The sequence below is a fragment of the Convolutriloba macropyga genome, chromosome 7 (assembly GCF_964194025.1).
Source record: "Convolutriloba macropyga chromosome 7, txConMacr16.3, whole genome shotgun sequence".
In the NCBI taxonomy this organism is placed as follows: Eukaryota; Metazoa; Xenacoelomorpha; order Acoela; family Convolutidae; genus Convolutriloba; species Convolutriloba macropyga.
Genome location: NC_134474.1, coordinates 57,035,340 through 57,060,816, shown reverse-complemented (window position 1 = coordinate 57,060,816; position 25,477 = coordinate 57,035,340). Strand labels below are relative to the sequence as shown.

At 34.8% G+C, this 25,477-nt stretch overlaps 1 protein-coding gene across 3 annotated transcripts in view; it reads left to right on the top strand.

The window, feature by feature from the left end:
• LOC142343186 (uncharacterized) overlaps window positions 1-25,477 on the top strand; it is a 145,706-nt gene that overhangs the window by 53,069 nt on the left and 67,160 nt on the right. For all 3 annotated transcript variants that reach the window (XM_075394903.1, XM_075394902.1, XM_075394901.1), the window contains exons 2-4: window positions 7,328-7,472; window positions 17,629-17,788; window positions 18,263-18,448. In XM_075394903.1, coding sequence (XP_075251018.1) covers window positions 7,380-7,472; window positions 17,629-17,788; window positions 18,263-18,448 — 439 coding nt within the window. In that variant the 5' untranslated portion in view covers window positions 7,328-7,379. The remainder of the gene's footprint in view (window positions 1-7,327; window positions 7,473-17,628; window positions 17,789-18,262; window positions 18,449-25,477) is intronic.

The following is a 25,477-nucleotide window of genomic DNA, read 5'->3' as shown; positions in this document are numbered from 1 at the left end:
TTTGTTGTTTTTGGCATTTTGAATTTATCAAGAAATTTAGTTATTTTTGATTTTTCTGGTGATATTCCTTCTGCACTGATGTTATTACCAAGGAATTTCATCGTATCTGTTGCTATTTCACACTTTTCGGGCGACAGTTTCAGTCCGGATTGACGTATACACGTAAAAATTTCTCGTAAAGAGGGTACCAGTTGTTCAAAATTTGTTACTGCATTTCCAATATCATCCATAAACTGGGTACAGTTTCCTGAAGCTAAGCATGGGTCCAAGTAATGTCTAATAAAGGAACTAAATCCTGTTACTGACTTATTCAATCCTTGTGCGAGACATTTATATGCATAAGTTCTCGAAGCAAAGTTAAGATGTATCAGTGCTAGCAGTTGCACTGATACATCATCTGCCATTTGCACACAGTGATATGCTTGAGAACAGTCAATCTTCGTAAACAATTTTTTCCCGGCAAAGTAATTTATTGCGTCACTCATGTTAGACATCGGGAAGTTGGTATTCACGTAGTCATTTTTCAGCAAGTGGTTTACTTTTCTCAAGTCAATTAATAGTCTAAGTCTTCCTGAATTCTTTCGTTGTGCGAAAAGTGGACTACTATATCTTGATTGAGACAAAGTTGTTATCAGTCCGTAATAATGCATTAGTGCGAGCTCTACTTGTAGCTCATTTCTCAAATGGACGGGTGTTGGAGGGCCTTGTTCGTAAATTGGTATGCTTCTTTCTGGAGTTAACTTTATTTTTAAATCTGTATTATATCCGACGTCAAATCTGTGTTTCGCAAAGATATCACTGAATTCAACTAGTAGTTCGCCTACTACTGCTTTTTGCTCACCATTAAGGGCTGATTTTTCCCACGGAAACTTGCTCAAAAATGTTATTTTATCCTGATTATTACCCTTTGGATCTAATTTCTCCATTTCTTGCAGTTTTAGCAGTTGCTCATAGATATCTCTCTGCAAGGGCGACAAGTTTGTCGGATCTGGGCACGTTTCAGGCGTTGGGAACCATAGTTTTTCATATTCTGGCGCTGGTTTCGCTGGTTGAGCTTTTCTTTTTGGGGTGTCTGTAACTTGAATTAATTGATTTATTTCTGTTAAATAATTTTCACTCATTTTTGCTACATTTATTAATTGAGGATCTACTTCTAACAACTTTTCTGCTTGATCAGACGTTAAGAACGAGAATTTGGCTATTTCTTCGCCTTTATTTATATTAATTGGGTGATCAGTAATGTTCAGGACGTAGATGTACAGGATGTTATTTTCAGCAACTTTACTTAAAGAGGATGTTAATATTACTTCACTGTCTTTTTCAAATAGTTCGTTTAGAATTATTACCCCACAGAGGTCAGTGAATGATTCTAGTTTATCATAAAGCTTGCATTCTAAAACTGCTTGTTGATTTGGCTGTAAGACTTGCTTTTTCTGTGTATAAACTCCGAATTTTTTTCGTTTTACAACTCTTCTGGGTTGCTTTTCTGGCTTTCATTTATTTGCAGAGTTTGATCAGGGAATTTAATGTAACTTTGTCCTGGGCAGATGCTAACTTTGTGTTTAACGAAGAATGGGTTGCCTAATATTACAGGAGTTGTGACAATTAAAACAAGGAAATCTTCTGTAAATGTTTGTGTGCCCAATGTAAATGTAATTTTAATTGCTTTATCAATTTATAACTATGTTGCCGTTTGCCATTTTAACTTTGTCTAGATCTGGCTTTTCTATTTCTGTTATTGAATTGATATTTGTATTAATTAGTTCCTTGTAAAACTCACGACTTATCACATTTGCAAATGCTCCTGTATCAACTAGTGCGCGTCTTTCTAATTCTCCATTAAATTTAACTTTAACATAGGACAATGTTCTGCCTAAAAGTGGGACAATGCTGAATAATTGCTGAACATGTGGTGTTGGCTTTGGTGCGGATTGAGGTATTTGTGTTGTGAGTTGCACAGAATTATTAACTTTACTTTTATTATTATTACTTTTGCGTTTTCTACGCTTTTTGTTACTTTTAATATAAACTGGCTCTATTACTTTATCTAAACTAGGACTAGACGTGCTTTCGTTATAATGGTTAACTGAGTTTTTATAATTTTTATTTGGTTTTTTAAAGTTGGGTGGCTTGATTAGTTTTTTGTTGATTAAATGGAAAAATCATACCTCTCATATTTCTGCTTTGGAGTGCACCAGCACGACTAAATTCTTTTGCTTTTTGCATACCGTATCGGTCTTGTGCTGGACTATCGTAAACTATACCCTGTCTAAGAAGGTTTTGGGGGGTATTTTTTGTTGGGAACCGATAAACTGGTCTATTAACATAAGCTGGATGAACAAATGGGGGACTATCTGAAGGTTCGGTCCAATAATTACGAGTTTGTGGCTGTTCGTTATAATGAAACGGTCTAGGGGCATTAAATTGTGGTCTAAACTCTCGGTAATTATTAGCACGAGGGGCGTACTGTTGCTGGGGCCAATAGTTTTGCCGAACTAGACGGTAATTAGACTGATATTGAGGGTAATTTGGTCGATAATTTTGGTATTGAGGGCGGAAATTTTGTCTATAACTTTGTTTGTAGAATTGTTGAGGGTAATGTGGTGTGAATGTGTTTACTGGGCCTTGTTCTGATGGCTCATTTTTAGGTGCTGTTCTCTGCTCAAATTTCTGCTCAAGTTCTTTCTGATTATTTGAAATAGTAGCTATTGCTTTTAACATTTTATCAGTATTTGTTTCCGTTATTTCATTAAAGCCGTCGTCAAAGTACTCTTCTCTGTTACACATCTCCCTTACTGCAATTTGTTGGCTAGCTAAGGTGCATAATTGATCAATGGTATCTGTTTCTGGCCTTTCTAAGAGCTTAGGCTTAAGCCAGTTTGGCATTGACTTAATAAAGAAGCGCTTTATTTGCTCATTTTTTCGATTTTCTGACATCTGTAGGGCAGAATCTCTTGCTGCTGTCTCTCTTTCGAATCTACGAGCTTCTGGGTCACCTGCTCCTGCTGGCGCTACTACTATTTCAGGTGCTGGATATGCTTTATTGGCTTCAGTTCTTAACTTTACTAAGAAATTTTTAACAGTGTCTGTTTTTGGATTAAACTTTTGATTCTCTAACTTTATAATTCTGATCTCTCTCAAGTCATCCTGCGTGAATCTATTTCTTAGGGCTGTTATACTGTCTTCAAAGACTAGTCTGGTAGCCTCTGGTAGGGCTAAGAAGTATCGTAAAGCATCTCCTTTTAAATGTAACTGCAAAAAGTTCGCTTGTTGTGCGTTTGCGATTGCTGCGACTCCGATTGCACCTGTTATTAGTTGTTCAAACTCGTTAAAATTGTCCGTTTCGGATCCGGAAAAAGGCGTGATGTTGATTTGCGCGTGTGCCATTGTGCTTTTTACCCGATTAGATTATATACTTTTCGTTCAATCAGTCTTACTTTCGTTCTAAAGTATTAAATAGCACACTTAACTTAACTTAATGGAGAGATTAAGGGGTTTTAAGAGATGAAAACAGTTAAATGAATAGCACAAGAATATCAGAAAAGAAACTACTGAAATCATTCGTTCCGAAAGTAATAAAGAAGGGCTGCTTATAAGCCTATTCCTAAAGCTCCGGTCGAATCGTCAGACTTATATCGTTGAAGCCGTATGGGCCGCCGAAGTCTCACCTCTAAAGAGTGCCCCTTAGTTTAGGAAAATTCGTGGGGACCACGACCGCACAGGCCTTGTGGAAGCTGCACTCAAATAGGCAACAGCATAATTGACCGAAGTCAGTGTTTGAATCATTAACCTCCGGAGCTGGGCGGGGAAATAAAATATAATTGTTTTTTATTTTTTTTGTTTAAACTTTGTTTTGCCCTCTTTTAAATAATAATTAAGTGATGGTTTCAGTAATTTATTATTCTGATGTTATCTGATAATCAGTGATGATGTTATCAAGGTTATTATCTCTGTCAGATTGAAGTTTGTTACGAGTAAGGCCAAATTTGCGAACTTTTTGATTTAGACTTTTTGCTGTCCAATAAATTGCAACACGTTTATCATCTTTATCTAGCACATAAATTACAATGGATTTATAAAATGAAGAGGAAAAAGCGGTTACTATCTGAGCTTGCGTTTTACTGTTGTTTTGAGTATAATCAATGTGGTTTCCTTCAATATGTTCAACAAAATTGGGGGAAGAGCGACAATTATTAATAGCGGGGCGAATTTGTTCTTTATAAATTGACATAAATAAAGCACCAAAATTAATTTTACAAATTCATTTACTCACAATATCCTCGTTTGCAAATACCCTGTGTTGTTTTTGTCCGTTGTGGCGGCTGTGGTTGAGTGTGTTCCAGTTATTGTCCACTCAAACACTTTTGTATTACTGTTACACTTAGTCCACAGAGACACAAACACAGTTTCCACCCATTCTTTCCTTTGTTACTGCTTTTTGTGTTATCATCTTGCTCGGAAAGGAAGTGCTGGATGTGGTTCTGGATGATTGGAGGCTCTTAAGGTAATGGAGAAGAAGAGAAGAAAGAAAACAACAGAATAAAGAAAGGAAATATCGAAAATATCAAGGAATTAATCGAATTATTGGTCCGTTAAACTGAAAAACAGTTAATAACTCCTGTCACCATGTTATGCACTGATTTTTAATAGTGTTCCTCGTGGTGTTATTGAGGTTTATATTAGAAGTAATTAACTTGAACAATTGGCATTTTACAAGGACTTATTTTGGTGTTTCACAGTGCGATTTTTAGCAGATATATTTTGAATAAAATCAGCTAGTAATAGCCTTTTATTGAGCGGTTCAGATGCGTGATATATCCACTAATTTGCCTTGCATTTTAGTGTTAAGTTAGTCGCTATTTCTTCTGTAACTTAGTTTATCAAACTTGGAGGTTTTTTAAGAGAATTTCCAGTTCAATCTTTAATTATTTTAGCAAGAATTGTTTAATAATTTTAACAAGAAGTTTCTCAAGTTTTATCAAGTTTTATGAGATGATAGGCAACTGATTGTCAGGCTGGTTCTCCGGTGTTTTGGTGATCGTAAGTTCCGCAGGGCTGTGCTTTGAGTTGTATTGGTCCTTCGTAAATATTTACTGATTTTCAAGTAGGGCGATTTCCGGCTTTTGTACGTCTCTTGGTGTTTGTTCAGTACATATACAATTCCGTATTAGCACCTACTTTATCAGAATAATTACTTCACCAAGTACATAATCTCTCATGAAGTTATTTACTGATTATGTGAATTTATCATCAAGAAACTCAAAAAAGTAAATATTGAGGCTTTTAGGCGCTTGAAGTGTTTGCTAGTGAAACTGTCAATCTGCGGTTGTTTTTTGTAAACATAAACAAATTAGAGGTTACAGGCCTAGATGGAAATACTGGCTATATATGGCCTTGAAACTAACTGAATATTAATTAATATAAAGCACTTAATTATGGATATTTTAAGGAATATCATCGCGTAACTATGAGGGACGAAATAGGTGCGTGACAACGTACTTTGGGACGTTGAAGCTGCTCTGTTAGTTTCTTTTTTTATTCTGCTCAAAGGGCGTTTGAACAACAGCTAATCAGTAAAAATTCGTAAAATTCATAAGTGAAATAGTAAAATTCATAAGACATAGTTTGAAATGCTAGGAATTTGAAGTTTTGTCTGTTTATTCTAAAATATCGGTTTGATGTTTATTGTTACGGATACTTCCTCTCCTTGTATCCTCTCCTTAAAATTGGGGTGCGCCAAAATACGAATTAATTAAAATAGCAGGCACTTATTTTTTCAGTGACCGATAGTGTTCGTGTGACTAAAATTTCCGATAGTGTGCAAGGTATAATTTGAACCCCTCTTCTGCTCTGCTATTTAGCTTTTAATTGCAAGTATTGTAAACGAGTTGTTCTTTTTTATGCAAATTTCTTGAACCATTTTTGCGCTTTTCCTCTAGAACATTTTTTAACTTCTCAAGTGACTTTTTCATGCTTTCGTTCTTCATTTTTAAGTGGTCTTTATTGCTGTCACTCCGAAGTGAAGCTTGCTGCTAAAATAAAATGAATTGCAGCAAAGCAAAACAAGAGCCTAATAGCCGAGTGGGCAGTGCTACTGGTGAGGGAACCGGAGGTTCATGGTTCGAATCCCGGCGTGGTCAACAATTTTGGACCCATAAGGAAGATTTATCTATGCCGCTGAATTAAATTACATCGTCTGTCGTTCGAGAGCAATTCTTCCGACATTAGTCGGTTTATGTTTATTTTTTAAATTATTTAATTTACTGTGAACGGGATGGAAAAATTGAGCAAATAATTTTCTGTTTTTTGTATCTTGTTTGCTGCTTTTTTGACTGCAGGGAATTGTCAATTTAGCGGTAAAACCTTTTTTTTGTAAAAAAAATACTCGATCGCAACTTTCTACTTTAATCTCAAACTAATTTCATTTGGTCGCGGGAGAAATCAAATTTCGTGTGTCAAGTCAATGGTTTAGACTATTATTAGACTTTGCAGCAACAAGGTAAAATCTTTGTTTATAGATCTTCCTCTCTGCATTATCCTTAGTGTTTGATGAGTTGTGACCAACTCTATTGAAGATATTTGTTGTCAGACTAGAAATTGTCAATTTCTTTAAATTGCTCTCTAAATCGCTGGCATTTTCTGTTGTTGGTTTTTTCATTATTGTTTTCTGTTTCATTTGTTTTAATCGATTTAATTTTAGGTCTCTTGTCACTACCGCAGAATGTGCATTACATATATAATTGCTTTTAGGGCTGGCAGGTTACAACCGTTTGACAGCATAAAATATTAATTAGAGGCAGCCGATTGTTTTCAAGAGAAAATTTTAATCAATTTTTTTTCAATTGGTTTAAAATCAAATCTAACTTTAAAAAAGCCTGAAATGGCAATCCAGTTTACGTAGCATGAAACATTTTTGAACTTTATTTTTGTTTTTGTCTTAGTCCTAATAAAATTTACTGAATTTGTCTACCGGTGTGTTAATTGCTAAACTAATGGTTTTGAAAATAATAGCTGGAGATTTTTTTGGACTTTTCATCATGTGCGAGATGTCTCGTTAGTTTTGCGTTGTTGGTATGACGCATAACGTTTTATTATTATTGTTTGTTTTAAAAACATTCCCTTTCTTACTTTGAATTAAGGAAAGAATTAAATAACATTTCCGTGCGTATTAATTGACACCAGCTGAGATATTATATCAATTTATTTGCGGTTCTGACTTGGAATAAAGGAATTTAAGAATGTATGATCTTACAAGACAGGTATTTGAGTTGGACAAGAGAATCATGTAATTTTTTTTAATAATAGTTTAATTAATGTTGTTTTTCAGGGTGTGTCCATGTATCCTCTTGTTTACCCTGAGCACCCTCCCACAGATATGGATGTTGGAACTGGACATGATGGAGGAGAAGCAGAGGTACCAGGAAGAGAGTGTCATCTCTGCAGTCGAGGTCGCCATCGAAATGCAGAGACAGGTCAGTTGCCCATCAATGTATGGGCGAGGAGAGAAAAAATTACCCCCCCCCTTCCGTAAAATTTGTCAGTAAAACCCCTCTTTTAAATATCACCATTTGTAAGAAAAACGCCTCCTCTCCTGGCCTCAAATTTAATAGGAAGCCCTCCCCCCTCGCTCATAAAAAATGCCCCGCGCCCCACTCATTTAACGTTTGTATCTTTCTCGATATTGTGAATGCGAAATTACGATGGCATGTTGCATGCAAAATGTTTACCTTCAAGCTATCGACTTATCGAAACTCTTTTTGTCTAAATACTAGTTGTTGAATCATGTTCATCAGGCCTTTTATAGTTTCATTCGCTTATATTGCTGTTTTGCATGCCAATAAATTGAGATTTTTCTCTGCTGTTAAACAAACTAATGACATCCATTTTGTTATTTGTAATTGCTTTGTATTCCTTCAGCCGCAATCAACGAAACTACCCATCTTCTCACTGAAGTCCTTTTTAAGAGTTTCCTTAGTTGTTAATTCCGTTCAATTTAGGCCATTCAAAACCAGGTACTTGTTCTATGTTTTGTGTATTCATGAACCTCCTCCACTACCAAGGGACCCTATTGGTTACGTACAAACATTATCCCCCTTATCCCTCTGGTCTGATGATTTCATTAACGTTTTATCTTTTTTCAGGCCAACTATTTTGTCAACAGTTCTGAATTATCGTTATCGACTTCCCAGATTTTGATTGATCTTAGATCGTAATTGCGACCATAAGTGAAGGCAAAGCTTGGGAATACCAAATCATTAAATGCTAAGTTTTGGGATCTGCAAAATATGTAAATGGTAGTGATTTCAATCTTGGCCCATTCATTGTCAGTATTAAATCGGGATAATTACGATACCAAGTGTCAAAAATACTCGTTTGATTAAAACACGGTGATGTCCCTGAAGTGTTATGGAGTTTCGTGATTTGTTAACCCTTAAAATCTGGGAGCACATCTTTTTCAAATCTGAGCTACTTCACGTGGTTACCTTTCGAGGCACATTTCTTATTGGAAATCATGCAGTGCTCTATCGGAACTGTTTCCTTCCCCTCCTCAATTTTTTTCATAATTGGAAACAATTCCGTTTAACTTAACTTCTTCTTCAGACTAACTAACTACATCGTCTGTTGATAAACTGTTCCCCATCTATGACATTAAGCTCTCAAAAAATTTTCTCGCATCAGATCTGATAAATGTTAGGAGAGAAATAAATGTGTTCTCATATAGTAACATCTCAATATATCTGAAATTGCCTTTATGTGCACTCTTTTAAAGCAATCTTTTGTGAGAAATCTGTAACATCTGTTGAGACAAACACTTTTAAAGACTGGAGTTTATTGATAATTTCACTGGAGGCTTCTATATTTTGTATGTTTAATCTTCATTGTGTATTCAAATAAAGATTTCAATATTAATCGTATTGTTTGTTTGCAAATGTAGAATCTGTGACTGAAAATGATGCTAACTGAATGAAGCCTATTGACCTCTTCTGCTGCTCTGGTTAATTTGTTAACTTAATTTAATTCAATCGTTCAGGTGAACAGTTGATCTCTCACTAATTTAATAAATACACTTAGAGGCATTAATATGACGCAAACATCTTCAGCTGTGTTGATGTGAGTTAGTGTATATCAATTAAGATTCAGCAAGAGCAGAATGTTCAAATGTATTGGTTTCTGATGTGCTGGAATATATTATACGTGACAGCCAAGATCTATTGGCATGATTGAAAAGTCGATTCATTGCTGAATATTCGCCAAAACTCTCAAGACTGCCCAAACATCTCTTTACGCAACCAGTTAATTTTGTTTTCAATTTCACTGCGCAATACAAACTCTTTTTGTTTCAAATAAAGATACTCTAGTTTAATTTTATCATAAATTGTTTCCCTTTTTAAGTACTCGCGAACGAAGTTTTAAGCAATCATTGCAAATTGATGTCTTTTCTTGTGCAAATTTTTGCTTGACCGTTTCTGCGCCTTTGTTCTAGAGCATTCTGTGACTTCTTAAGTGGCTTTTTCACGCTTGAGTTGTTCATATTTTAGTTGTCTAAGTACATCTCATTTTGAAAAAAAGTTTGTAATCCTCATATAAAAGAAATGTCAGCGAGAAAGAGAGAGAGAGAGAGATAGAGAGAGAGAAAGAGAAGCAAAAGCATTGTAAGTTAGTGGTTAAGATATGAAACTGTCACTCTGGAGGTCCGGGTCGGAACCCATGCGATAGCGTTTGTTTCACCCATAAAACATTTGCAAGCTACGCCCCTTATAAATTAAATTGCCCCGCCTATTGTTAGAGAGCAATTTCTCCAAAGTTAGCCGGTCTGCGTTTTTAAATACACATACAACCAAAATATGTTTCTTCATTAGAGCAATCTAAGGGGCAGACAAGTGCCTCAAAGTATTAACTTTATGATTGAATATCACACGGTCTTTTTCGAGAAGTCAATTTCTTAATCAGGCAAGAAAAGTTTTCATTAATATTGACAAAAGAGGAATAATGAAATGTACAATAATTGTTTCTAAGTTGTCGTAAGATTTGGGCACTTCAGTAAAATATATGTTCAATTTCATATGTAAGTACATATTCCTGAAGAAACTTATGCCATCGAAGTTCAAGTAAGTGCAGTTATTTTGTTTTCATGGAAAAGATCTATTTCTATTAGGCGCTCAACAGTTCTCGGATTTTGTAGTTCAATTTATTTTGTTTTCGGCATCGATCTCTCATTTTTTCCGGCTCTTGCAACTGCTTCATAATTGGGTAGACTTTCTAAATGAGGTAGAGTTAAATTTGCCTGAACTCTTTGCAATGACGGCATTGCCTCATGGGGAGGTACAACAGTCTACCAAAGTGAATTTTTCACTCTTGAGTTCTTCATTGTTTAATGATCTAAGTTGTTATCATTCTGAAATAAAGTTTGTTTCATATAAAAGCAAATGTGAGCGAGAGAGGGAGAAGCAAAATCTTTGTAGGTAAGTTGTTAAGATATGGAACTTTAACTCTGGAGCTCCGGGTTGGAACCCATATGAGAGGGTTTGTTTCACCCTTAAGACATTTGCAAGGTACGCCCCTTATGAATTAAATTGCCCCGCCTATTGTTAGAGAGCAATTTCTCCAAAGTTAGCCGGTTTTTATATACACATACAACCAAAATACGTTTCTTAATTAGAGCAATCTAAGGGGCAGACAAGTGCCTCAAAGTATTAACATTATGATTGAATATCACACGGTCTTTTTCGAGACTTCAATTTCTTAATCGGGCAAGAAAAGTGTTTTCATTAATATTGACAAAAGAGGAATAATGAAATGTACAATAATTGTTTCTAAGTTGTCGTAAGATTTTGGCACTTCAGTAAAATTTGTGTTCAAATTCCTAAAATTCCTATGTAAGGGCGTATTCCAGGAACTTGTGCCATAGAAGTTTAAGTATGATGCAGTTATATTTTTTTCCATGGAGAAAGATCCATTTCTGTTAGGTGCTCAACAGTTCTCGGATTTTGTGGTTCAATTGATTTTTTTTTGGCATCGATCTCACATTGTTTTCTGCTCCTGCAACTGATTCACCGCTGAGTCGTCTTTTGAAATGAGGCGGAGTTAAAGTTGACTGAGCTCTTCCCCATCACGGCATTTCCTCATGAGGAGTTATACCAATATGAAGTCTGAAAGCTATAGATTATTTAGAATTGTGCAAATTTTGTGAGTATTGTTGATAAAATTATAAGCATTAATCATCCTAATCTAACGTTTTTCAGGCATTTTTTAGTTTCTAAGTTCAAAAAATTATCTTTTCTGGCACAAAAATATTTGATATACTTGCAGGTTGGACTATGCTTATTTATAAATTAATTTATTGTAGCGAATGTTTTCTGTTCTTCTTTATTAAAAACCATTTTTTTGCTTTACTGGCTTTCTTCTAGGTTTTTCTCATTGTAGTTATCTTTTTTCTATAAAACTTGTTAGTTACGTGTTTACTTTTTATTTTCAATTTTTCTTTGTTGCAACCTATCTTGTAGTTACGTAATTTTCACTGAAGAACTGGTATCGTTTGTTGTTGATTTTGCAATCAATTGAGTTAGGCTATGTAGTAGTTGTTTGTGTCAGTTCATTTGACTGTCACCAATACAGCTCTAGTTACACACAGTTTGTGACTTTGTTTTTTGGCTTTTTTGTAGTTTTCGTCTGTCGAGTACTTCTGTACAATAATCTAGCTGCCCCTAAGTTAAAGGGCAAGTCTCAAAAAAATGCGTGCGCCTCTTCATCTTTCGCCCAATTGCTTATGATTGCAAGACGATTAAGTCATGTGAAGATTTATTGCTTGGAGGCACGTTTGAGTTACGCATGTTTCTATTGTTTCTTCCTCGATAGATTTATTAACATGGACGCTGAACTCGTCACAAACTTTATTTAGAGAACGTTTGTTTTGCCTTTAAATTTGTGATTGATGACATTACGTTGGTCCTCAGTCACACTTAATCAAACAGACAGATCTGCAGACGCCTAAACTTTGATCAGTCTAATTTTTTTCATCGAAAAGAGTAAAGTGAATAAAAAAAGCTCAATGAATATTAATGTCAATCAGAGTGGAAATGAGAAATTTTATGCTTAGCTCTTGTTCTCTAAACTTCATAAACACGGAAAGCACAGTCAGTATAGAGTGATTATGGATATCACAAGCAGGAGTAACAGTGTAGGAGTTAAAAAAGGATCATAACAGGAAATGAATGAAACCGGGAAGTGAGCTTCATTTAAAGATCTATGCCAAAGAAGTTAGCTTCTATGCAATGTTCTTTTCAGCAGAATGACAGAATAAATATGAGGCACATTAGTTGTTGACGAGTTCATTTTCAATTCTGAAAAAATTCCTGATAACTTAAATTCTCGTTGGGAAAATTCTTTCTACTTATTGGAATATTATTGATGCATTTATCTTCCTCGAGTCGCTTTGAATTTTGAGTTGTTTTTATTGCCTTTCAGAAGCTACGAGGCAGATCTTTTGCGCCAATTTCTTTTTCGACAACCCTTTGTCTTAAGCGGATGTCTTAAGCGGATCTTAAAATGCTAGATAATCTCTCCATGAGCTAGAGCTTCAAAATTTTTCAGCCATAAAGTATTCAAATATGGCTGTAACATTTGTCAACTAGAGTGCTTAGAGGTCGTTATTTTCTAATGGCATCATGAATACAGTGATTATCTTGTACAATTATTTGTCCTATTCATTTAGGTAATTATTTTGTAGGACACTGTGGTCCCATTTTTATTTAACATTTTTTTGTAATGGATAGCAGCACATCGCTTCAAAGAAACTACAAGGACAATAATGTTCACTTTCTCTGAAAAAAAGCCTCTTGGAAGCAGTTTGAAGACAACTTTATTTACTTAGTAAGTCCATTCGCCAACTTCTTAAAGAAAACTGCTTAAGTAATATCAGTTAGGCGTCCATCGGATTTTCGAAGAGGTGCAAAATTATCAGAAATCAAAATCTTAAAAAGTTTTTATTGTCGGTTTTTAACTATCAGGCTTTAGCGCTTGTGAGATTTAATCTTTACAATGTCTCCCAACACTGTCATGTAGTTGTCATGTTCAGTTAGGTTCACTATTATCTTTATTAAATTAGTGTTTTATTAGTATATTTCCTTTGCTTCTCTAATAAGGAGTTACTTCATGGATATATCTGAGTTGTTTTTTATTTGGAAATTATTTGGATATTTTCATATTAGTTAACAGTTTCGTCTGAACTTTTTGTCTTGTGAATTTTATCATGCATGAATTCCTAACTTTGCACAATTGTGAAGGATTTTAAGGGAGTTGATGAAGCTAAATATCTACTAACTGCAAACTACAAGCCAAACTTAAGACCACAAAATCCTGTGTAATTGACACTCGTTTTTAGAACTAACTCTGATTCATAATAATTTTTAGCGATCTCATTGCGCTCTCTGCCATTAAAGCCCACTTTGCTCTGAAATGCAACCCACTATCTAACTCATTCTTAGCTTACTTAACCGAGCATCAAATGCTTGTTGTTTGAGATGATTCCGATCTGTGATGTTCATTTGTCGGCAGTGAACTTTTTTGGGTACTTTTCATGTCTCATATACGTTTTTATGTCTCGAAGTACGTTTTTTGTGTTCGTTTTCTATCGATTACACATTTTCAACCTTTTTTGAAATTGTGGCTCTGAGAAATGATTCTATCCTTTAGTTTATGAGATGTACTTGGTAAGAACCTTTTAGTTTATGGATAACTGCGCACAATTTAGAACAGTTTGAAGATATTTTTTGTAATAAAAATGTATATTTTATTGTCTCAATTGCCTCGACTTTTTGTTTCAGATGGTGAGTGATGATTTGCTTCTCAGCTATTTGCAGATCCTATAACAAACAAGGAGGCTCGGTAATGTGCGTTCGCACATAATGTTCCAACCCCGCTCATCTACATTTTCCCTTAATTGTCTACCAATTGAGGAAGAGATAAAAAATACCATATCGTTCAGCAAACCAGTAAATGAATAAAACAATATACCTTAGAGGGTCGATGAGACCTTTCAATAATGTGAGTACCAGAAAGGACAACAATAAAAGTGAAATGATTAAAAATATTAATTACGACTAAAACTCGTTGTCCATTTTTGGCATCGGTGAAAATGGCATCGGATAAATCGTATACTAAAGAAACATAAACCTATACTACATTAGAAAAAAATTTGGGACTTCTCTGAATTCGACTTGATAACAAGTCAAGAAAAGAGCAAAAGGGCAAAGTGTAAAAAATTGCTTTTTCGGAAAAAAAAATTAATATCAACTGAATAAAAACATTATGTATTGACTGAAATCATTGAGATATTCATTTATACCTCCATAGAAAGTGATTGAGACCTCTCATTATCCATTATATGTCATACGGCTACAAATAGAACGACAAATGCGCGCAAAAATAAAAAATTCTGAATTTGCATGAAAACACATTAACATTAAGTTTTTTGATTGCATTTTTTTTTATACAAAATGGCCACAGAACCGCCCATTTTTGCAATACTGTGTAAAAACAGAAATCTAAAAAGGGGTAAATATGCAAGAATGACCAATATGTTATGAAAAATCGTTGTACCAAGAACAGCGACCATATGAGGAAAATAAAACAGCTATTAAGAGCAAATTGTAGTTCACTGAATAATGGATATGACTTTTCTATTATTATTGAGACTAAGTCAGAAGACTATAAAATAACAATAAATCTAAGCAGAAGTAAAAAAAATCACAAACAACTTTATGAAATGACAGTGGTGAAGCCATTAAATTTATAAGATATTAACCCCGAGAAATTTAATTGTTCACTCGCGTCTCCATTGAATATCGTAATTTTTTTTCAGTATAAGGAGTGTCTCGAATTGGCTACAAAAATAACCACAATTATTGAAATTTATCTTACTCACAAAATTCTTCTGAAACAAATTGGCTAATCCCTAACGACATTAGTCAAAACATTCAACGAACAAAGAAGCTATTGTTTGGTTCAACAAAAAATTATCGAGATCTCTCTGTAAGTTACGAAAACGATACTAAATTGTAAATAACGAAAAAGTTACGAAAACAAGAACAAAAAGGGAAAAGTTGTAGAATACTTTTTCGAAAATAATTAAATTGAAAGTCACTAAAACAGTTGGCTATATACCGTTATTAAGTATTAAATTCATTTTTACATCTATAGCTGGTCCTTGAGTCTTTTTATTGCCCAATATATGGTATACAACAAAAAATAACAAATACGGGGCAATAATAAGAAAAGAGAACGGTGTCGCAGCCCTTAAAACCATATGTTATGAAAGCAATAAATTTGTTCTGTTGCGTTTTCTAAGTGCTTTTTATGATTGAATTTTTCAGTAAAGTGACAATTAACCACAGAAACAAAAAACAGCAAAAATGGTAATTTATGCTCAACATTTTTTTTGAAAACTTGTAGTATCAAGAAGTCGTTATTTGAGACAAACCGCCACAAAAATTAGTTTGTATTTTATTTGAAGGATGGCTAGAGCTGTTTTTGCTGAAAATAAGCTAAAAATTGACAGAAATTAGATTAATCGACAATTCACTGAATCACTGAATTGCTCTTTAAACAGTTATATTCAATGTTATAAGAGACGTTGGATATCGACCGAATGTATTGTATAAGTTCACTTGCACTTCTTGAAGAAGCTATTTGGACCTTTAATCATTTAGAATTAGCAATCAGACCGCAAAAGGAATTACAAATGAAGGCCAAGCACAAGAGTTCAGTTAAAGTTTACTAAAACTCTTAGTCAGAGCCATAAAAAGCATTAGGTTTACTCTCAAAACAAACTGTATATGCATTTCGCCTCATTTTCACGTAAACGGGAGGTGACGTTAATTGGGAGGTGGATATAAAATTTTGTCAGTAATTGACATTAAACAAACAATAAAGCAAAATATTTTGAGAAAGGAAGGCAGAGCTCAAGTAAAAATTAATTTCTGATTGTAAGAATCCATGATGAGGTCAAACCTATCCCTGATTTTTCCTCGCGCCCGAAAAACCACCCAACTGTTCTAAATGCCTGTGAATTATATCACTAATTAAGTTAAATACTTCAAAAATCAAAAGATCAATGATGCATTGTATATTTATTGAGTTCAATTTGTATAAAAACGGCAAACTCTTAAATCTAGAAGACTTTTATAAGGTGCCTAATTTCAATTAGCTCTTTTTCGGAGTTCACAGAACCTGTGTTAACGGTGTTTAGGTCTCTACTTCTAGCAAACTTAAACAATGTGGACCAGAAAAAAACAAATATTGGGCCATTTTTGATGAAAAAAGATTGAATTTTGAAATTTTTTCTAAAAAATTTTAGCCAAAAAACGTAATCAAACGATTCAGCAACGCTCTTCTATCTCTAACGAAAACAATTGCACTCTATCGTTAAACAATTGAACATATTTTTAATTATATTAGCAAAAATGAGCCAAGTATTAGCGAAAGTTACGGAAAATGTGAATAAAAACTGTCGCGTTTTCACAAAACTTTAAACCTCGTTAAAATTCGAAACTGTAAAAATTCGAAACCTCGATATAATTCGAAACTGTAAAACCTGTAAAACGAAATTCTAAAAAATCTAGAAAGTTCCATATTCTAGGATGTACGTGGTCTCTAATTAAATCACTCACAACTCTTGGACAGATATATCAATGGGCCAAAATTGACTGAACAAAAAACCCCATTTGATTATATAGTTCCTCCCTCCCCACTAAAGTGGGGTCGGAACAATAAGTAAGTGCAATCAATAAAGCCTTGGTTTCGGCTCATACGGCCTAGTATTTTTTTAACATACTCTTTTCACCGTCGTTTGGGAAGTCCGATTTGAGTACAGTTCGGTCTCTGACGTCTAGTTTTTTATTCCAGTTGTTGGGCATACAAAGATCTTTGTCAGCTTACAGAGATCTTCCTTAGGAGTTCTTTTTTATCAAAATATGCTTTGGTGTCTCTATTGTTTTTTTGTTATATGAACTTAAATGAACTTGTTTTCCTTTTGTAAAGTATTTCAAGCGTGAAAGAGTTTTGTTGCTTGTACGGTTGTTGTTATTGGCATCACTGTTCCTGCGAACAGACATAAATGCTAATTTTATTTTTCCATTCCATCGTTGCCACAGGTCTTCCATTTGTGACGTCACACTGAGATCACAAGTTCCCATTCGCTATCTTAACGCAGTAGCCTTGGAGGTATCCAACAGCGCGTCGATTGAGCACGTTTTCGTGTTTCCAAGACTTAGGAAAAACAACTTTTAGAGTTAGTTTAGGACAAAATACAGCTCCATGTCTTTCTAAATTGTTATAAATGGTTGGTGTGACCTTTTCTTGCAGATCAGAATTTCAAAAAATTTGTTTCAGGAATTGAAAGCTTAACCTAAAATGAAGTCGAAATCTGTGTGAAAATGAAAAGCAGTGAACAAAGCAATCAGGACTTAAAATTTCTTTAATCTGAACTGTAATTTGAAATATGTGACTTGAATTGCTCAGAATGTGCTTAAGTTTAAACTGTATACAATGAATGGTTCAATGTTTTTAAAAGGAATCTTGAAAAGTATTTTTAGTGGATTGATACTGACATGTCTAATTGTTGTTTTGTAGGCAAATGTGGACCCAGATTCCTGTTCTCTGAGCAGTCTAGTCCCGGATGACGATCCTCTCAAGCCACAAATAGAAGAGCAGTTAGAAGAGATTAGAAATCAGAACTACATACAGAAACGGAGCGCATTCGTCGATGACATAGCACAGAACTGGAAGAAGTGTAAGTGTATCTTGTTATCATTATATCAATAATTATGACCTCCGAAGGAGCTGAGTTGTTGTAAGTTTAAGTTCGGATGCGTGAAGCGTGAGAGTTATAAGTATTGGAGTTAGTAAGCTGTGCGCATTCTTTCTCAGAGACTTGAATTCGTCAACCTGGGTGGTTTTGAGCATAGTTGTATTTGCCTCCTCTTCATTTTTTTAAATTTGATTAAAGAAATTTTAATTCGATTCCAATTCGCAGCCACAGTGTCTTTTCTCCCCCTCTCCCCGTTTGTCTTACTCTCCCTCTCATCGGGCGAGACAATGGATTTTACCATAGAGAATAATTAGTTGAAGAGTTTTTCAAAGTCATAATCGCATTACTAAATTAAATCAATAATTTCACGTTTCCTACATCTTTCAGGTCTGAACAAAATGTGATTGAGCCAAAGTGATTGAGTTTTTATGTGAAGTATTTAGCTTATTTTTACAGATGCTACAATCGCATCCGAGAAGGAGAACCACGATGACATTACAAAAATGATAGACGATGACATTGACACTGCGGATACGAACAAATGCTGGCATCTTGATAACAGGACCTCATCTGTCATCATCAACTTCAACCAGGTCCTCGTCATCCGCAGAGTCGTACTCTACACTGGACAACTCAACCTTGGTCAGTCTTTTTCCATCTTCGCTTAATTCTATTATCGGGGAATATTTCGCTTAAGAAGCTCTTGTCAACATTTTCAGGTGCATGATCGCATGCAAGAATCGGGATCGTAGCACTGCCTCGAATTTTACATTTCGGGCGAAAGGGCGATCTCTTACGACCTCTCCCCATTTTCACCCCCCCCCCCCCCCCCCCCAATACCCCATCTCAGCTTTTATCATCATCCTCTGATGCTAACCTCCTAATCGTTAAGACAGCTCCAACAAAAGCCAACGCCTTGCCTATTGTTCGCGAGCAATTCCCCCAACGCTCGTCGGTTATGTTTCACTCAGCCTTGAATTATTAAACAGTGAGCGACAAAAAGTTTCATTATTTTATTGCTGTCTCACAACGTTCGTAGCAATTATTGGGGCCTTGTTGGCCTGCTTAGTTAAATTTTGTCTGGCAGATTTGCCTATTTTATTCTCTGCTTTTTGATTCTGGAAGTTTAATACAAAAAAAATCGTTGGTCAAATTTTCCGGACTTTGATTACAGACTCAATAATTTAGGTTAAAGACATCAGTGCCCCGTTTACAGGATAGATTATACCCAGCCGTGGTTAAACAGGCAGCAATAGAAGCCTGCTTCGTTGCTTAAGGTCACTTTTTTTGCCGTTGAGTCCGTTATTTACAATTTTCATCAATACTCAATAGTAATTTTTTAGTCCATTGAAGGGAGGTAATTTCGAGCGGTGCTAGCCTTTTTTTCAGATTACAGTTCTCATTTTTGTTTTGAAACAATGCGCTTCACTTGTATATATACTAAATATCAACGACCACTGTGCCAACTATGAAACATGAACTGAGCTGATATATGGGTTTTGATAGACGGAGAGTCCTTTTTGTTGTCTTAGGCAAGTTCGATTAATCCAATGGTTTGTCACTTTTGAGAATTGAATTTAAATTTTTTTAAATTTAAATTTTATTGATGCGTATTCGTTTAATAATTTAAGAGTAACCTTGATTTTTAGTTGGATGTTGTGTAAAAAGCTGTATAAATTTTGTTTTGAAGGCCTTTGACTTGAAAAAAATGATTGAACCAATTTTCTGCTTTTGTTTTTCTTTTATTACATGGTGATTTTTTTCTGTTGATTGCGGTTTCACCTGAAATATTCTCTTTTTTGGTTTACTGTTATTGCGATTCAAAGGAATCGATCGCGGCTGTTTTCTATTTTTGCTGGTTCTTGCAATAATGAATCCTACAACTTCAGAACAAGTACGTGTCAAACAGACAATTAGTTTTATACTTTGATCACGAACACAAATAAAGATAAAAATTGAATGTTGTTGAGTGTTGTGAGTTATTGTAGTCTTGTTTTTATACAGAATTTTTGAGTGACTGATATAAATTTTTCACTGCTCTTTTTGCGTTACTTCTTTTGAGTTGTTCGTGATATATAAAATTGCTCTTTCACGATTTAAGCAACGGAACCCATTAGAGGCCGTTTGCACTTTAAGAGTCAAATTAATTGTGCGTCAAAGTTGGATCCTTTTGTTTGAATTTGACTTATTTTAGTGATCTATAATAAGCTCTTTTAACAAAATTTTAAGCCTCCCAGTGAAGTTAATGCCCCGCACTCTAAATCATGGTTCTACAATCAATCAGCCGTTGGCCGAACAAGACTATAAAATAGTTGAGACGCTGCCTGTCGTTGGAGAGAAATTCTTCCGACTTTTCTTTCTCGGCGCCATCACTCTAAGTATGTTAGCTCAGTTTTGTAATATTTTTTCGCTGACTTAGTTGCGGAGCAGAGCAGCATGGCAATTTTCTTGGTCAGATGGCTGAGAAGAAATAAAGAATGAAAGTTTTATTTTTGCTATTTTGGTAGGTGACGTGATTCCAGTTTGTCCAGAATATCAGCTCACCGTTTTTCTAAACCATCTTAAACAACCACTTGTTTTTGAAAATTTTAGTAATCAAATGATAAGTCAAGTTGGATATTTCAAAACATGGAACATCATGAGAACTATTTGCAAGGCACGAATCAAGAGTTAATTCCTCAGAACCAAAATTGACCATAGTCGAGAATCACAGCTCTTTTGACAGGAAGTTTCGGCTTGTCTTTATCAAAGGTTGAAGTTTGATCTTGTTTATCTGAAGGATTCAATGTGTTAAATTATTTTGTCAAATTTCTCTCGTGTGTCAACCCGTTTTAGCTTAAGAGAGAGGGAGACGCTTGTCTACTCAATGTCTGCTCGGGCATAAAATAAGTATTAATTGCTGGTTTTGCTACAACTCTGACCCTACCATTCAATATGATATACTGGCTAACATTCAATATCCGGCTGTCAATAATCTTGCAAAACTCCCACAGTGGTAGAATTAACATGTATTAGCAGGTATCCAGGAGTCTTTACGTCATAGGATATTTGAGGATCAGATAAAGAGCGATCTATTTTGAGAAATTTTATGACGTTCCAGTCTGCTTGTAAGTATATGCACTAAACAACGTGTCCGGACTGCTGAGAATTAAATTATTGTCTCACCTTAGTTTTGTCTGGCTTCACTGATCGTTCGTTCAATTGTGGATTCAAATTATGTTTTATTCATGGTACCACCTTCGGAAAAATGGCCCTCCTACGAAACTATCGTCCCTCCTAAATATATTTATACTCCTGGCAGAAATAAAGGCCCGTTATAGAAAAGACAGCCTTTGATGTTAGTTAAGGACAGTTGTGGGTATGGTCTATGAATTTTCTGACCATTAATAGGCGAAATTGAGAAACGGTAAATGATCATTAACAATGTATTTAGTGTTTGCGGTCGCCCTGCTATTCCGTTTTAATCGCTCAGCCAGAACTGGTTCTTTGCTTAGTTGCTTCTGAACAATACAAGTATACGCTGCTAAAAATGTGGTGGAAAATTAGTTTACGATAAGCATGTTTAATGTTGTTTTATTTTGGCTGTCGGATCTAAATTACACTTATAATCTCCGCCTCGGCTATTATACCTTTCAATGGCTTTGCTATTACTTTTAAAGGTTTTTCGGAAGAGCTTTAAATTGGTTTCAATTTTAAGTTTGAAGTTCTTACGGCCCCCACACGAAAATGAAATTGTGTGGGAGGGGGGAGAAGGAGGGGTTTAAGGGTATTTATTGGATGGTAGGGGTTGGGGTAGGTCTATCGGCTCTAGTCCCGCTAAGCGGGGGAGAGAGCCGAATTTGGTTTGGTACGTCGTTTGATTTATAATGCGTGCTGAGATTCAGTCAAAGTATTAACTTCGTTCTAAAATGTCACTTGGGATTATATTTGATAAAATTTTGAAATTAAGCACCAAATGCCCACTCGTTAAATTTCTAATGTGGTGACAATTTCATATTGCATTGAATTTGTGTCAACTGTTTATATATTTGATATAAATCGGAAAAAGAATTCGAAACAGCTAGTATTACAGAGCAATGCATGCACTTGCGATAACTTGTTGGATTGGCGCAAAGGGTGCCAGTCTTTTCTAGAGTTTTATTCTTGTTTCGGAGGACTCATTTTTAGCCATAACGTACAAAATTTCTACTAAATTCTTTTTTGTGCTTCTTTCAATCAAAAACACTCATTCCTATTGCGATAATTTGCGAGGAGTCGGTAAAAGTACTTTCAGTAGAAGTGCTTCTCAGCCGGCTATTATAGCGCTCCTATTTTTCTTTTACTTCGTTGAAAAAATTTTTTTGCTTTTCCTTAGTTCGCCGCTTGTTCAACATTTTGCGTGAAATCTTTTTGACTTCTCTATGCTAGTTTCACTCTTCTCTCATTCTGCTAAAAGTGTTTTTAGACAGCAGTTGCTCATAGAAACGGGATAAACCCATAAAGCCCGATTTTAGATGCCCGTTAATCGAACTTTGTTCTTAGTTACAATCTCTAATGTTTATTGGTATTGATACTAGCCCCTGTGTGGTCTCACTACGAAACAGGAGTCTGTTCAGCTCCGAAATGACATCAAGATAGTTCGCACTTTGAAATTGTTTGTAAAAAAGTCATTTTCTCCTTCTTTCAATCCCAATCTTGGTTATGGCAATCAACTGCGGCTATTTTCCGGCAATCTGCTGGGTATTTACTACCGCAGATGTCATCTTTAATGCTTTATTTTTCTTTTTTTTTGCTTTACGAAGTAGTCTTTTTCTCTTCATATCCGCCGTCAGCCTCTCAAAAGATCCCGGGTTGAGTACCATACATAACACACTGTCATTTATGATCCTCGGTGATAATACTAAGTAATGTATTGTTTAGTGGAGTCTTAGCAAACATACTAAGATCATAAATGGTTTCCTAGTGAACATAAGAGATCGTAAAAATTATCAGCAACAACAATTCCCAAACTTTTTTGGGGCTTATATAACCAAAGAAATAGTTTCATTACTTAGTGGTTATATATGAAAAATGTACGCTCACAAATGTTGTTATGGACTGTATAAAACAGTCAGGCAGATGAGATGAGAAACCATTTTTGAACAAGTAGAACGAGGAAGTTTTTTGAAAATCACGAAATTCTTTTTCGTTGTTCTATTTTAGATCCATCCAAAGCACATCCGCGCGTCTGCGCAGTTTAGGTTTTCTACTTTAAGCCAAATCTGCTTGTGAAACTGCATCCCCTAATCAACAAAAACTAAACGAAAAATTTTTGCACTAGATATCACAACAGACCAATTTTTATAACACTTCCTTGAGCAAGAGTGCCTCGTGGGAGCGGTACTTAGCGTTCCATTGGTGACGCACTGGAAGCACCAACTATAAAGAAAATAAATTAGATTACAATTTTTCTTTACGGATCTTGGCAACCAAAGAAAGATATTCTTACTAGTCATAAAAAATTCATATATTTGCTCTTTACTTATCATTACAAGATCATACTATAAAATTTTGTATGTCATAGGGAAGCATATATGTTCTTTATATGACTACCGGATATTACGTAGGAGCTCTACTTTTTTAGAATCCGCGAATTATATTCTGATTTGGATTGTAATGGATCGCTGATATTCTGATAAGATCTGTTCACCCTTTTTTGACTTCTTGTTTACAATGAGAAGTCAAAGTGGAGTGGTAGGATTAATCACTCAGTAGTAGTTTTAAAGCGTAATTTTTGTCAATCTGCTTTAAATTATAGTGATTAATTGGTTTTTGAACAAACAAATTTTTGTATTTTGCGGGAGATTTTTTTCCGCGGCATTTTCACTTCTTTTCAATGTTTTTGCTCTTGATTCACGTGAATTTTATAAACGTCTATACGCATGTTTCTTTGAATGAACTATCATACATTATATTGTATTTAAAATAAGCACTATATTTAAAATCCTTCAGTGGGCGGCTAATGGTTGCATCACTTTGTTGTTCCTTTGTGAACTAAATATTATTGATTTTTCAATTGGCCCTTTTTCGTTTCTGCTGTTGTAATTGAAGTGTTATTTTTACTTATTCTCACTACTTACAGGTGCCAATGGTTTCCTAACTATGAATAAATAAACCTATTTACGGTTTTCAGTCGTTAGATGATTGTTTTTGTAACTTTGACAACGTGTTTTTTTTCATAAAACAGCGAGTTTTCGACCTTGCCCGTATTTGTTGTTCTTTTGGTTATTGTCTCTGCATATAATCCCAATAAATGCAGGTTACATTGGAATTTTGAGGCGAATGTGAACCTATTTAACGTTTTCATTTGGTTGTTCATTGTTTTTCCGACTTTGACACTTTCACCAAAATATCGTTTTTTTTTAGTTTTGACCCTATTTTTTGTTTTTTTTTTCTGAATCTCAGAAACGGATTTTATCGTTCTTTTATGACTACGAAATTTATCAGTTTTTTTGGCTAATATTTTTCATGCGTAAACATTTTTCCGAAGAAGTTGCAATAATTTTTTTTATTAATTCCTTTGTTTGTTGCTATTTTGTCACTATGTCACTATCCCTTAGTGTAGCTTATGAGATTCTATAATTGTTACTTTTACGTGACAAAACATGTCAATTTGGGTATTTTTTTAGTGAATAGTCACGAGTTTTTAATAATTTTCAGGTAAAAAAAATTAGGATAATCTTTTCTGTAAAATTTTTTTAATGCCCAGATGTTTCTTTGTGAGGTCATGTACTCTTTTGAGAATCATAGGGTAGTTTGTTAATTTGTCTAAAAGGTTATTATAGCCATGTTGTTAGACTTATCTGAGGATTGTAATTCAGGGATTATCCTGCTCCCTTTGTAGAATGTGACCACGCATTTTTACATGACGTTGGCTTTCAAAGTGGTATAAATAGTTAAAGATGAGTGGGCATTAATTTTTAGGGGCTCTAAGCTGTCGTTTGAAGTCTTCGAATTCTTAAGTGTGCTAAAGTTTCTTGGAACGACTTAATTCAACGTGAAGATGTCTCGTGAAAAAATTTGGGCCCGAAAAATAAACAAAATCTAGTTTCTTCTTCCGATTTTGTAATTTTTTTGCTTAATCGATCTTCAATTGAGTTAGTCACTGTTCATAGAGGTATGTTGCGAGCAACATTTGCTTTTATTGCCTCTTATGTAAATATACGAGTAATGAGGACTTGAATACAAAAAAAATGTGATCTTTGAAAAATGTTGTACACTTTAGAATTTTTTTCACTTGTGGGGCCGATCGAGGAGGGTCTAACAAGTAGATTTTGTGTTTGCAGAAATTGTTCAAAGAGGGCGATATCCAGAGTTTTCTCTAATTTTTTCAATTCTTTTGCAAAGCTCTCTTGGTCTTGTTCACTTTTCTTGTTATTAGTTCTGTTTTAGATGTACTACCTGATTATTAGTTCTGTTTTAGATTTTAGTAATAACGGTTTAGTTTTGAAAATCGTTTTATAATTTAACAAATTACTAATGGTTTTTGAATTTTTTCCAAATATTCTTATAGTCATTGTTATGTTTGTTGAATTCAAGGAGCCAATATGTTCTTTCTGAGCTTGCATCTGGTTGCTTGACGAGAAGACAATATTGGTTTTGAAGATGTTGGCCCCAAGAACGAATTTCAAGAGCTCTCGACATTTTTTAGAC